This window comes from Bombina bombina, chromosome 4 (assembly GCF_027579735.1).
Source record: "Bombina bombina isolate aBomBom1 chromosome 4, aBomBom1.pri, whole genome shotgun sequence".
In the NCBI taxonomy this organism is placed as follows: Eukaryota; Metazoa; Chordata; class Amphibia; order Anura; family Bombinatoridae; genus Bombina; species Bombina bombina.
In genome coordinates, this window is record NC_069502.1 from 332659827 (window position 1) to 332673359 (window position 13533).

Here is a 13533-nt window from a genome sequence, read left to right on the forward strand (position 1 = left end):
CCTCATTAGCTCATTCATATGTCTTCTATTGGATAAAACAGTATACAGCCAAGAACAAATCGACCTCTAAAATGTTATACTCTGCTTGTTTTATAATTTATTAAAAGTTTCAATGTGCCAACAAAATATTTTCAACTTCTTAATTTAATCAGTAAATATAGATCTTATTTTCTGTTAGAAGAATGAACAGGTTAGTTTTGTTAAATTATATATTAGATTTTCTTGTAATGTAATTTCTTTCAGTGCATACATATACTAACCTGAAAGGCATGGCTTTGTGGAAGACGTCAAGTGGTTTGGGGCCAGCCGTGTATTTACTAATAACTAAAGGAAGTAATATTTGTAGAGGAACCATTGGAACGGCCAGGAGAGCAAGATGTTCCTTAGGAACACCTCTTTCTATAAGTTTTAGTCCTGTTACTGCATCAGCTGCTGAAAATCCAATCTGTAAAAGACAGACATTTTAAAATTCTTAAAAATGGGTCAGGAGGAAATAATCTTTTTAAAATATACATAATATTATAGGTATCTCTAGTGGTGTTAAAACATTGTATTGTGCGAGTATTACTAATAAACCATTCTCCTCTAACTCAAAACAGTCAAATGGCAATCATATTGTATCTACACATCTACACACACACACATACATTAGATATATATATATATATTTTTTATTTTATTTTTCACTTGTGTGTTAGTCCCAAAGCAAATGTCAATGATATCATTGTAAATAAACTATTCAAATACACTGTGAAAGACTTTCTCCAACATTGGTGTGTCCGGTCCACGGCGTCATCCTTACTTGTGGGATATTCTCTTCCCCAACAGGAAATGGCAAAGAGTCCCAGCAAAGCTGGTCACATGATCCCTCCTAGGCTCCGCCCACCCCAGTCATTCTCTTTGCCGTTGCACAGGCAACATCTCCACGGAGATGGTTAAGAGTTTTTTGGTGTTTAAATGTAGTTTTATTCTTCTATCAAGTGTTTGTTATTTTAAAATAGTGCTGGTATGTACTATTTACTCTGAAACAGAAAAGGATGAAGATTTCTGTTTGTAAGAGGAAGATGATTTTAGCAGACAGTAACTAAAATCGATTGCTGTTTCCACACAGGACTGTTGAGATGAAGTAACTTCAGTTGGGGGAAACAGTTAGCAGACTTTTCTGCTTAAGGTATGACTAGCCATATTTCTAACAAGACCATGTAATGCTGGAAGGCTGTCATTTCCCCTCATGGGGACCGGTAAGCCATTTTCTTAGTTAAACATAAAAGAATAAAGGGCTTCAAAAAGGGTTTAAAAACTGGTAGACATTTTTCTGGGCTAAAACAATTGCTTTACTAGGCATATTATGCAGATTCTAACTAATTATTGATATTATAATCTTGGGGAACGTTTAGAAAAACGGCAGGCACTGTGTTGGACACCTTTTTCAGATGGGGGCCTTTCTAGTTATAGACAGAGCCTCATTCTGGGACTGTATAGGGGTTAAATGTAAAAACGGCTCCGGTTCCGTTAATTTAAGGGTTAAAGCTCTGAAATTTGGTGTGCAATACTTTTAATGCTTTAAGACACTGTGGTGAATTTTGAACAATTCCTTCATACTTTTTCACATATTCAGTAATAAAGTGTTTTCAGTTTGAAATTTAAAGTGACAGTAACGGTTTTATTTTAAAACGTTTTTTGTGCTTTGTTGACAAGTTTAAGCCTGTTTAGCATGTCTGTACCATCAGATAAGCTATGTTCTATATGTATGAAAGCCAATGTGTCTCCCCATTTAAATTTATGTGATAATTGTGCCATAGTGTCCAAACAAAGTAAGGACAGTAATGCAACAGATAATGATATTGCCCAAGATGATTCCTCAAATGAGGGGAGTAAACATGATACTACATCATCCCCTACTGTGTCTACACCAGTTATACCCACACAGGAGGCCCCTAGTACATCTAGTGCGCCAATACTTATTACCATGCAACAATTAACGGCTGTAATGGATAACTCCATAGCAAATCTTTTATCCAAAATGCCTACTTATCAGAGAAAGCGCGATTGCTCTGTTTTAAACACTGAAGAGCAAGAGGACGCTGATGATAACTGTTCTGACATACCCTCACACCAATCTCAAGGGGCCATGAGGGAGGTTTTGTCTGATGGAGAAATTTCAGATTCAGGAAAAATTTCTCATCAAGCTGAACCTGATGTTGCGACATTTAAATTTAAATTAGAACATCTCCGCGCACTGCTTAAGGAGGTGTTATCTACTCTGAATGATTGTGACAATTTGGTCATTCCAGAGAAATTATGTAAGATGGACAAGTTCCTAGAGGTTCCGGTGCCCCCCGACGCTTTTCCTATACCCAAGCGGGTGGCGGACATAGTAAATAAAGAGTGGGAAAGGCCCGGCATACCTTTTGTTCCCCCCCCCTATATTTAAGAAATTATTTCCTATAGTCGACCCCAGAAAGGACTTATGGCAGACAGTCCCCAAGGTCGAGGGGGCGGTTTCTACTCTAAACAAACGCACTACTATTCCTATCGAAGATAGTTGTGCTTTCAAAGATCCTATGGATAAGAAATTAGAGGGTTTGCTTAAAAAGATTTTTGTACAGCAAGGTTACCTTCTACAACCAATTTCATGCATTGTTCCTGTCACTACGGCAGCGTGTTTCTGGTTCGAGGAACTAGAAAAATCGCTCAGTAAAGAATCTTCGTATGAGGAGGTTATGGACAGAGTTCAAGCACTTAAATTGGCTAACTCTTTTGTTTTAGATGCCGCTTTGCAATTAGCTAGATTAGCGGCGAAAAATTCAGGGTTTGCTGTCGTGGCGCGCAGAGTGCTTTGGCTAAAGTCTTGGTCAGTGGATGTGTCTTCCAAGACAAAATTGCTTAACATTCCTTTCAAAGGTAAAACATTATTTGGACCTGATTTGAAAGAGATTATTTCAGACATCACTGGGGGAAAGGGCCACCCCCTCCCACAGGATAGGTCTTTTAAGGCTAATAATAAGCCTAATTTTCGTCCCTTTCGCAGAAAAGGACCAGTCTCTAATTCTGTATCCTCTAAGCAAGAGGGTAATACTTCACAACCCAAACCAGCCTGGAAACCAATGCAAGGCTGGAACAAGGGTAAGCAGGCCAAGAAGCCTACCACTGCTACCAAAACAGCATTAAGGGATAGCCCCCGATCCGGGACCGGATCTAGTGGGGGGGCAGACTTTCTCTCTTTGCTCAGGCTTGGGCAAGAGATGTTCAGGATCCTTGGGCGCTAGAAATAGTTTCTCAAGGTTATCTCCTGGAATTCAAGGAACTACCCCCAAGGGGAAGGTTCCACAGGTCTCAATTATCTTCAAACCAAATAAAGAGACAGGCATTCTTACATTGTGTAGAAGACCTGTTAAAGATGGGAGTGATACATCCAGTTCCAATAAGAGAACAAGGAATGGGATTTTATTCCAATCTGTTCATAGTTCCCAAAAAAGAGGGAACATTCAGACCAATTTTGGATCTAAAGATCCTAAACAAATTTCTCAGGGTACCATCGTTCAAAATGGAAACTATTCGAACGATCCTACCTACTATCCAGGAAAATCAATTTATGACTACCGTGGATTTAAAGGATGCGTACCTACATATTCCTATCCACAAGGAACATCATCAGTTCCTAAGGTTCGCTTTTCTGGACAAGCATTACCAGTTTGTGGAACTTCCATTTGGATTAGCCACTGCTCCAAGGATTTTCACAAAGGTACTAGGGTCCCTTCTAGCGGTTCTAAGACCAAGGGGCATTGCAGTAGTACCTTACTTGGACGACATCCTGATTCAAGCGTCGTCCCTGTCAAAAGCAAAGGCTCATACGGACATCGTCCTAGCCTTTCTCAGATCTCACGGATGGAAGGTGAACAAAGAAAAAAGTTCTCTGTCCCCGTCAACAAGAGTTCCCTTCTTGGGAACAATAATAGATTCCTTAGAAATGAGGATTTTTCTGACAGAGGTCAGAAAATCAAAACTTCTAAGCTCTTGTCAAGTACTTCATTCTGTTCCTCGTCCTTCCATAGCGCAGTGCATGGAAGTAATAGGATTGATGGTTGCAACAATGGACATAGTTCCTTTTGCACGAATTCATCTAAGACCATTACAACTGTGCATGCTCAGACAGTGGAATGGGGATTATACAGACTTGTCTCCGACGATTCAAGTAGATCAAAAGACCAGAGATTCACTCCGTTGGTAGCTGACCCTGGACAATCTGTCACAGGGAATGAGCTTCCGCAGACCAGAGTGGGTCATTGTCACGACCGACGCCAGCCTAGTGGGCTGGGGCGCGGTCTGGGAATCCCTGAAAGCTCAGGGTCTATGGTCTCGGGAAGAGTCTCTTCTCCCGATAAACATTCTGGAACTGAGAGCGATATTCAATGCTCTCAGAGCTTGGCCTCAACTAGCAAAGGCCAAATTCATAAGGTTTCAGTCAGACAACATGACGACCGTTGCATATATCAATCATCAGGGGGGAACAAGGACTTCCCTGGCGATGAAAGAAGTGACCAAGATAATTCAATGGGCGGAGGATCACTCCTGCCACTTGTCTGCGATCCACATCCCAGGAGTGGAAAATTGGGAAGCGGATTTTCTGAGTCGTCAGACATTCCATCCGGGGGAGTGGGAACTCCATCCGGAAATCTTTGCCCAAATAACTCAATTATGGGGCATTCCAGACATGGATCTGATGGCGTCTCGTCAGAACTTCAAGGTTCCTTGCTACGAGTCCAGATCCAGGGATCCCAAGGCGACCCTAGTAGATGCACTAGTAGCACCTTGGACCTTCAACCTAGCTTATGTATTCCCACCGTTTCCTCTCATCCCCAGGCTGGTAGCCAGAATCAATCAGGAGAGGGCCTCGGTGATCTTGATAGCTCCTGCGTGGCCACGCAGGACTTGGTATGCAGACCTGGTGAATATGTCATCGGCTCCACCATGGAAGCTACCTTTGAGACAGGACCTTCTTCTTCAGGGTCCATTCGAACATCCGAATCTGGTTTCTCTCCAACTGACGGCTTGGAGATTGAACGCTTGATTTTATCAAAGCGTGGGTTTTCAGATTCTGTAATAGATACTCTGATTCAGGCTAGAAAGCCTGTAACTAGAAAAATTTACCATAAAATATGGAAAAAATATATCTGTTGGTGTGAATCTAAAGGATTCCCATGGAACAAGATAAAAATTCCTAAGATTCTATCCTTTCTACAAGAAGGTTTGGAGAAAGGATTATCTGCCAGTTCTCTGAAGGGACAGATCTCTGCTTTATCTGTTTTACTTCACAAAAGACTGGCAGCTGTGCCAGATGTTCAAGCATTTGTTCAGGCTCTGGTTAGGATCAAGCCTGTTTACAGACCTTTGACTCCTCCCTGGAGTCTAAATCTAGTTATTTCAGTTCTTCAAGGGGTTCCGTTTGAACCCTTACATTCCGTAGATATTAAGTTATTATCTTGGAAAGTTTTGTTTTTGGTTGCAATTTCTTCTGCTAGAAGAGTTTCAGAGTTATCTGCTCTGCAGTGTTCTCCGCCCTATCTGGTGTTCCATGCAGATAAGGTGGTTTGCGTACTAAGCCTGGTTTTCTTCCGAAAGTTGTTTCCAACAAAAATATTAACCAGGAGATAGTTGTACCTTCTTTGTGTCCGAATCCAGTTTCAAAGAAGGAATGTTTGTTACACAATTTGGACGTAGTCCGTGCTCTAAAATTCTATTTAGAGGCTACTAAAGATTTCAGACAAACATCTTCCTTGTTTGTTGTTTATTCTGGTAAAAGGAGAGGTCAAAAAGCGACTTCTACCTCTCTTTCCTTTTGGCTTAAAAGCATTATCCGATTGGCTTATGAGACTGCCGGACGGCAGCCTCCTGAAAGAATCACAGCTCACTCCACTAGGGCTGTGGCTTCCACATGGGCCTTCAAGAACGAGGCTTCTGTTGACCAGATATGTAAGACAGCGACTTGGTCTTCACTGCACACTTTTGCCAAATTTTACAAATTTGATACTTTTGCTTCTTCGGAGGCTATTTTTGGGAGAAAGGTTTTGCAAGCCGTGGTGCCTTCCATTTAGGTGACCTGATTTGCTCCCTCCCTTCATCCGTGTCCTAAAGCTTTGGTATTGGTTCCCACAAGTAAGGATGACGCCGTGAACCGGACACACCAATGTTGGAGAAAACAGAATTTATGCTTACCTGATAAATTACTTTCTCCAACGGTGTGTCCGGTCCACGGCCCGCCCTGGTTTTTTAATCAGGTCTGATGAATTATTTTCTCTAACTACAGTCACCACGGTATCATATGGTTTCTCCTATATATATTTCCTCCTGTCCGTCGGTCGAATGACTGGGGTGGGCGGAGCCTAGGAGGGATCATGTGACCAGCTTTGCTGGGACTCTTTGCCATTTCCTGTTGGGGAAGAGAATATCCCACAAGTAAGGATGACGCCGTGGACCGGACACACCGTTGGAGAAAGTAATTTATCAGGTAAGCATAAATTCTGTTTTCTTTGAGAATACAAAAACAATCCATATGATAGCACAGTTGGCAAAAACATTTCTTACAAAGGTTGGAGAAAGCAAATGCTACCTGAAAAGAAGGAAACACATTTAATTGGTAAAATGTAGCTGCCTTGCATAACTCTTTGAGAAGCTTCTTTATACCTAGACCATAACGAACTCATAATTCTAGCATGAGCTCTTACAATAAAATATATGAGGATTTATTCTCGAGTAAAAAAGATTGTCCCTTTTTGGATCTAGAAAGGAAGAAAACAATGAAATCAGGCAGGCTTAGCAGCTTCCAAATACCATATTGTCCAATAGTCTGGAGAGGGCAGCCCAAGGCAGAGTAATATGGTAGGCAGGCAGGCAGGCTCTGGTGTCATAGCTGGTTAGCTAAATGCTAAGTCAGAGGCATCTCACACCAGCCATTAGCCCTTTGCTCCCTATTGTGAAGCAGGGTCCCCGGTGCCAGGAACCTGTAGCTGCTGAGAACAAGAGTATGCTGCTGTGAGTCAGGGTGTATGTGCAATTAAGTGGTATGAACCAGCGGATAAGTGAGTGAAGAGTGAGCATAGCTGTGCATGTGTCCGAGTATTGCTATGTTTAACACTTGTCTAGCAAGTTTTCCTGCACAGTATGTTTCAGCACTAACAAATTTAACCCTAATATAAAGAAAAGAAAACAAATGTATTTGAACCATATTAAAACTATGCTTTTAGTGTTTAAATAAATTTGGGATTCCTATTAAGGTTACTTAACCTCTGGGTCTTTGCTTTATATTTTTTAATATATACCTAGGGATAAAAAGACCATTCCTCTTCCCTACAGAAGGTATAGCAGCGATGGTGTAAATTAATTCTGATGTGGAGTCGATGTCTGATACTGATCATTTCGAAAATTGTACATAGTCACATTTACAGAGGAGATTTGAGTATCCATATATTATTTTTGAACTGAGTATAATATAGCATTGCAAGATTAATGTTTGAAGTAAATTTGCAATATGTATGATAGACACATTTTGTTCAATTTTAACACTGCCATAGGTCTAAGTGCATGACATTTATCACGTGCAAATTCACATATTTAACCTTGCATTGACCATGGGACTCATTTCACAATATTTGTCAGCATTTAAAAACTATAACAGGCAACTTTCACACATTTTAAAAATGTTTTTAAAAAACAAAATTTATGTTTACCTGATAAATTTCTTTCTCTTGTGGTGTATCCAGTCCACGGTTCATCCATTACTTGTGGGATATTCTCCTTCCCAACAGGAAGCTGCAAGAGGACACCCACAGCAGAGCTGTCTATATAGCTCCTCCCCTAACTGCCACCCCCAGTCATTCGACCGAAGACAAGCAAGAAAAAGGAGAAACTATAGGGTACAGTGGTGACTGTAGTTTAAAAATAAAAAAACACCTGCCTTAAAGTGACAGGGCAGGCCGTGGACTGGATACACCACAAGAGAAAGAAATTTATCAGGTAAGCATAAATTTTGTTTTCTCTTGTAAGGTGTATCCAGTCCACGGGTTCATCCATTACTTGTGGGATACCAATACCAAAGCTTTAGGACACGGATGAAGGGAGGGACAAGGCAGGCACTTAAACGGAAGGCATCACTGCCTGCAAGACCTTTCTCCCAAAAATAGCCTCTGAGGAAGCAAAAGTATCAAATTTGTAGAATTTAGAAAAAGTATGAAGCGAAGACCAAGTCGCCGCCTTACAAATCTGTTCAACAGAGGCCTCATGTTTAAAAGCCCATGTGGAAGCTACCGCTCTAGTAGAATGAGCTGTAATTCTTTGAGGAGGCTGCTGGCCAGCAGTCTCATAAGCTAAACGGATTATGCTTCTCAGCCAAAAAGAAAGAGAAGTTGCCGAAGCCTTTTGGCCTCTCCTCTTTCCAGAGTAGACAACAAACAATGCAGATGTTTGACGAAAATCCTTAGTAGCTTGCAAATAAAACTTTAAAGCACGAACCACGTCAAGATTGTGTAACAGACGTTCCTTCTTTGAAGAAGGATTAGGACACAGTGACGGAACAACAATTTCCTGATTGATATTCCTATTAGATACTACCTTAGGAAGAAACCCAGGTTTATTACGCAAAACTACCTTATCTGCATGGAAGATCAGATAAGGGGAATCACACTGCAAGGCAGATAACTCTGAAACTCTTCGAGCCGAAGAGATAGCTACTAAAAACAGAACTTTCCAAGATAAAAGCTTGATATCTATGGAATGCAAGGGTTCAAACGGAACCCCTTGAAGAACTTTAAGAGCTAAATTTAAACTCCATGGCGGAGCAACAGGTTAAAACACAGGCCTGATTCTAACCAAAGCCTGACAAAACGCCTGAACGTCTGGAACATCAGCCAGGCGCTTGTGCAAAAGAATAGACAGAGCAGAAAACATAATTTATGTAAGAACTTACCTGCTAAATTCATTTCTTTCATATTAGCAAGAGTCCATGAGCTAGTGACGTATGGGATATACATTCCTACCAGGAGGGGCAAAGTTTCCCAAACCTTAAAATGCCTATAAATACACCCCTCACCACACCCACAATTCAGTTTAACGAATAGCCAAGAAGTGGGGTGATAAGAAAAAAGTGCGAAAGCATATGAAATAAGGAATTGGAATAATTGTGCTTTATACAAAAAAATCAAAACCACCACAAAAAAGGGCGGGCCTCATGGACTCTTGCTAATATGAAAGAAATGAATTTATCAGGTAAGTTCTTACATAAATTATGTTTTCTTTCATGTAATTAGCAAGAGTCCATGAGCTAGTGATGTATGGGATAATGATTACCCAAGATGTGGATCTTTCCACGCAAGAGTCACTAGAGAGGGAGGGATAAAATAAAGACAGCCAATTCCTGCTGAAAATAATCCACACCCAGAATAAAATTTTTAATGAAAAAACATAAGCAGAAGATTCAAACTGAAAACACTGCCTGAAGTACGTTTCTACCAAAAACTGCTTCAGAAGAAGAAAACACATCAAAATGGTAGAATTTAGTAAAAGTATGCAAAGAGGATCAAGTTGCTGCTTTGCAAATCTGATCAACCGAAGCTTCATTCCTAAACGCCCAGGAAGTATAAACTGACCTAGTAGAATGAGCTGTAATCCTTTGAGGCGGAGTGTTACCCGACTCAACATAGACATGATGAAATAAAGATTTCAACCAAGATGCCAAAGAAATGGCAGAAGTTTTCTGGCCTTTCTAAAACCGGAAAAGATAACAAATAGACTAGAAGTCTTTCGGAAAGACTTAGTAGCTTCAACATAATATTACAAAGCTCTAACAGCATCCAAAGAATGCAATGATTTCTCCTTAGAATTCATAGGATTAGGACATAATGAAGGAACCACAATTTCTCTACTAATGTTGTTAGAATTCACAACCTTAGGTAAAAAAAAATTCAAAAGAAGTTCGCAGCACCGCCTTATCCTGATGCAAAATCAGAAAAGGAGACACAAAAAAGAGTAGATAATTCGGAGACTCTTCTGGCAGAAGAGATGGCCAAAGAAACAAAACTTTCCAAGAAAGTAATATAACGACCAAAGAATTCATGGGTTCAAAAGGAGGAGCTTGAAGAGCCCCCAGAACCAAATTCAAACTCCAAGGAGGAGAAATTGACTGAATGACAGGTTTTATACGAACCAAAGGTTGTACAGAACAATGAATATCAGGAAGATTAGTAATCCTTCTGTGAAAAGAACAGAAAGAACAGAGATTTGTCTTTCAAGGAACTTGCGGACAAACCTTTATCTAAACCATCCTGAAGGAACTGTAAAATTCTCGGTATTCAAAAAAGAATGCCAAGAAAAAAGATGAGAAAGACACTAAGAAATATAAGTCTTCCAGACTCTATAATATATCTCTCTAGATACAGATTTACGAGCCTGTCACATAGTATCAATCATAGAGTCAGAGAAACCTCTTTGACCAAGAATCAAGCGTTCAAACTCCATACCTTAAAATTAAGGTTTTGAGATCCTGATGGAAAAAAGAACCTTGAGACAGAAAGACTGGTCTTAACGGAAGAGTCCACAGCTGGCAAGAGGCCATCCGGACAAGATCCGCATACAAAAACCTGTGAGGCCATGCTGGAGCTACCAGCAGGACAAACGAACATTCCTTTAGAATATTGGAGAATACCCTTGGAAGAAGAACTAGAGGCGGAAAGATATAGGCAGGATGACACTTGTAAGAAAGAGATAATGCATCCACTGCCTCCGCCCGAGGATCCCGGGATCCGGACAGATACCAGGGAAGTTTCTTGTTTAGATGAGAAGCCATCAGATCTATTTCTGGGAGTTCCCACATTTGAATAATCTGAGGAAATACCTCTGGGTGAAGAGACCATTCGCCCAGGTGCAACGTTTGGCGACTGAGATAATCCGCTTTCCAATTGTCCATACCTGGGATATGAACCGCAGAGATTAGACAGGAGCTGGATTCCGCCCAAACCAAAATTCGAGATACTTCTTTCATAGCCAGCGGACTGTGAGTCCCTCCTTGATGATTGATGTATGCCACAGTTGTGACATTGCCTGTCTGAAAACAAATGAACAACTCTCTCTTCAGAAGAGGCTAAGACTGAAGAGCTCTGAAAATTGCACGGAGTTCTAAAATATTGATCGGAAATCTCACCTCCTGAGATTCCCAAACCCCTTGTGCCGTCAGATACCCCCACACAGCTCCCCAACCTGTAAGACTTGCATCTGTTGAGATTATAGTCCAGGTCGAAAGAACAAAAAAGCCCCCTGAACTAAACGATGGTGATCTGTCCACCATGTCAGAGAGTGTCGTATAATCGGTTTAAAGATATTAATTGAGATATCTTTGAGTAATCCCTGCACCATTGGTTCAGCATACAGAGCTGAAGAGGTCGCATGTGAAAAACGAGCAAAGGAGATCGCATCTGATGCGGCAGTCCTAAGACCTAAAATTTCCATGCATAAGGCTACCAAAGGGAATGATTGTGACTGAAGGTTTTGAAAAGCTGATATCAATGTTAAACTTCTCTTGTCTGACAAGGACAAAGTCATAGACACTGAATCTATCTAGAAACCTAAAAAGGTTACCCTTGTCTGAGGAATCAATGAACTGATCGGTAAATTGATCCTCCAACCATGAACTTGAAGAAACAACACAAGTCGATTCGTATGAGATTCTTCGAAAATAAGAAGACTGAGCAAGTACCAAGATATCGTCCAAATAAGGAAATACCAAAACCCTGTTCTCTGATTACAGAAAGAAGGGCACCGAGAACCTTTGAAAAAAATTCTTGGAACTGAGGCTAGGCCAAACGGTAGAGCCACAAAATTGGTAATGCTTGTCTAAAAAGAGAATCTTAGACACTAAAAGTGATCTGGATGAATCGGAATATGCGGATACACATCCTGTAAATCTATAGTAGACATAAAATGCCCTTGCTAAACAAAAGGCAGGATAGTCCTACAGTAACCATCTTGAATGTTGGTATCCTTACATAATGATTCAATATTGATAGATCCGGAACTGGTCTGAAGGAATTGACCTTCTTTGGTACAATGAAGAGATAAAATAAAACCCCAGCCCCTGTTCCAGAACTGGAACTGGCATAATTACTCCAGCCAACTCTAGATCTGAAACACATTTCAGAAATGCTGAGCCTTTGCTGTGTTAACTGGGACACGGGAAAGAAAAAAATCTCTTAGCAGGAGGCCTTAACTTGAAGCCAATTCTGTACCTTTCTGAAACAATGTTCTGAAACCAGAAATTGAGAACGGAATTGATCCAAATTTCTTTGAAGAAAACGTAATCTGCCCCATACCAGCTGAGCTGGAATAAGGACCGCACCTTCATGGGTACCTAGGAGCTGGCTATAGGTTTCTATAAGGCTTGGATATATTCCAAACTGAAAATAGTTTCCAAAACTGATACCGCTCCTGAGGAAGAAAGATCAGGCTTTCGTTCCTAGTTGTGAATAATAATTAATTACCCTGGAAAAAAAGGGAAAGCAAAGATGACTTAGAAGACATATCAGCATTCCAAGTTTAATCCATAAAGCTTTTCTAGCTAAAATAGCTAGAGACATATACCTGACATCAACTCTAATGATATCAAAAGATGGTATCACCAATAAAATTATTAGCATGTTATAGAATAATAATAATGCTATAAAATTATGATCTGTTACTTGTTGCGCTAAAGCTCCTAACCAAAAAGTTGAAGCTGCAGCAACATCCGCTAAAAATATAGCAGGTCTAAGAAGATTACCTGAACATAAGTAAGCTTTTCTTAGAAAGGATTCAATTTTCCTATTTAAAGAATCCTTAAATGAAGTACTATCTGCCATAGGAATAGCAGTACATTTAGTAGGAGTAGAGACAGCCCCATAACCTTAGGGATTTTGTCCCAAAAAACTCTAATCTGTCAGATGGCACAGGATATAATTGCTTAAACGTTTAGAAGGAGTAAAAGAATTACCCAAAATATTCCATTCCCTGGAAATTACTTCAGAAATAGCATCAGGGAGATTAAACACTTCTGGAATAACTACAGGAGATTTAAAAACCTTATTTAAACGTTTTAGATTTAGTATCAAGAAGACCAGAATCTTCTATTTCTAATGCAATTAATACTTCTTTAAATAAAGAACCATTTATCAGTATCAGAATGATGATGTTCATTTAAAAATTCATCTGAAAAAAGAGAAGTTTTAAAAGACTTTTATGTAAACTAGAAGGAGAAATAACAGACATAGCCTTCTAAATGGATTTAAAAAATAAAATCTCTTATGTTTATCAGGAACACTCTGAAAATTAGATGTTGATGGAACAGCAACAGATAATGTAACAGTACTAAAGGAAATTTTATCTGCATTAATAAGTTTGTCATGACATGCAATACAAACAACAGCTGGAGAAACAGATACCAAAAATTTATAGCAGATACACTTAGCTTGGTAGCTCCAGCACTAGACAGCGATTTTCCTGTAGTATCTTCTG

At 40.0% G+C, this 13533-nt stretch overlaps 1 protein-coding gene across 1 annotated transcript in view; it reads right to left on the reverse strand.

Annotated features, from left to right (window-relative positions):
• The window catches only part of SLC33A1 (solute carrier family 33 member 1), a 199144-nt gene that overhangs the window by 116553 nt on the left and 69058 nt on the right, over nucleotides 1-13533 (reverse strand). Inside the window, exon 4 of the mRNA XM_053710075.1 lies at nucleotides 261-445. Coding sequence (XP_053566050.1) covers nucleotides 261-445 — 185 coding nt within the window. The remainder of the gene's footprint in view (nucleotides 1-260; nucleotides 446-13533) is intronic.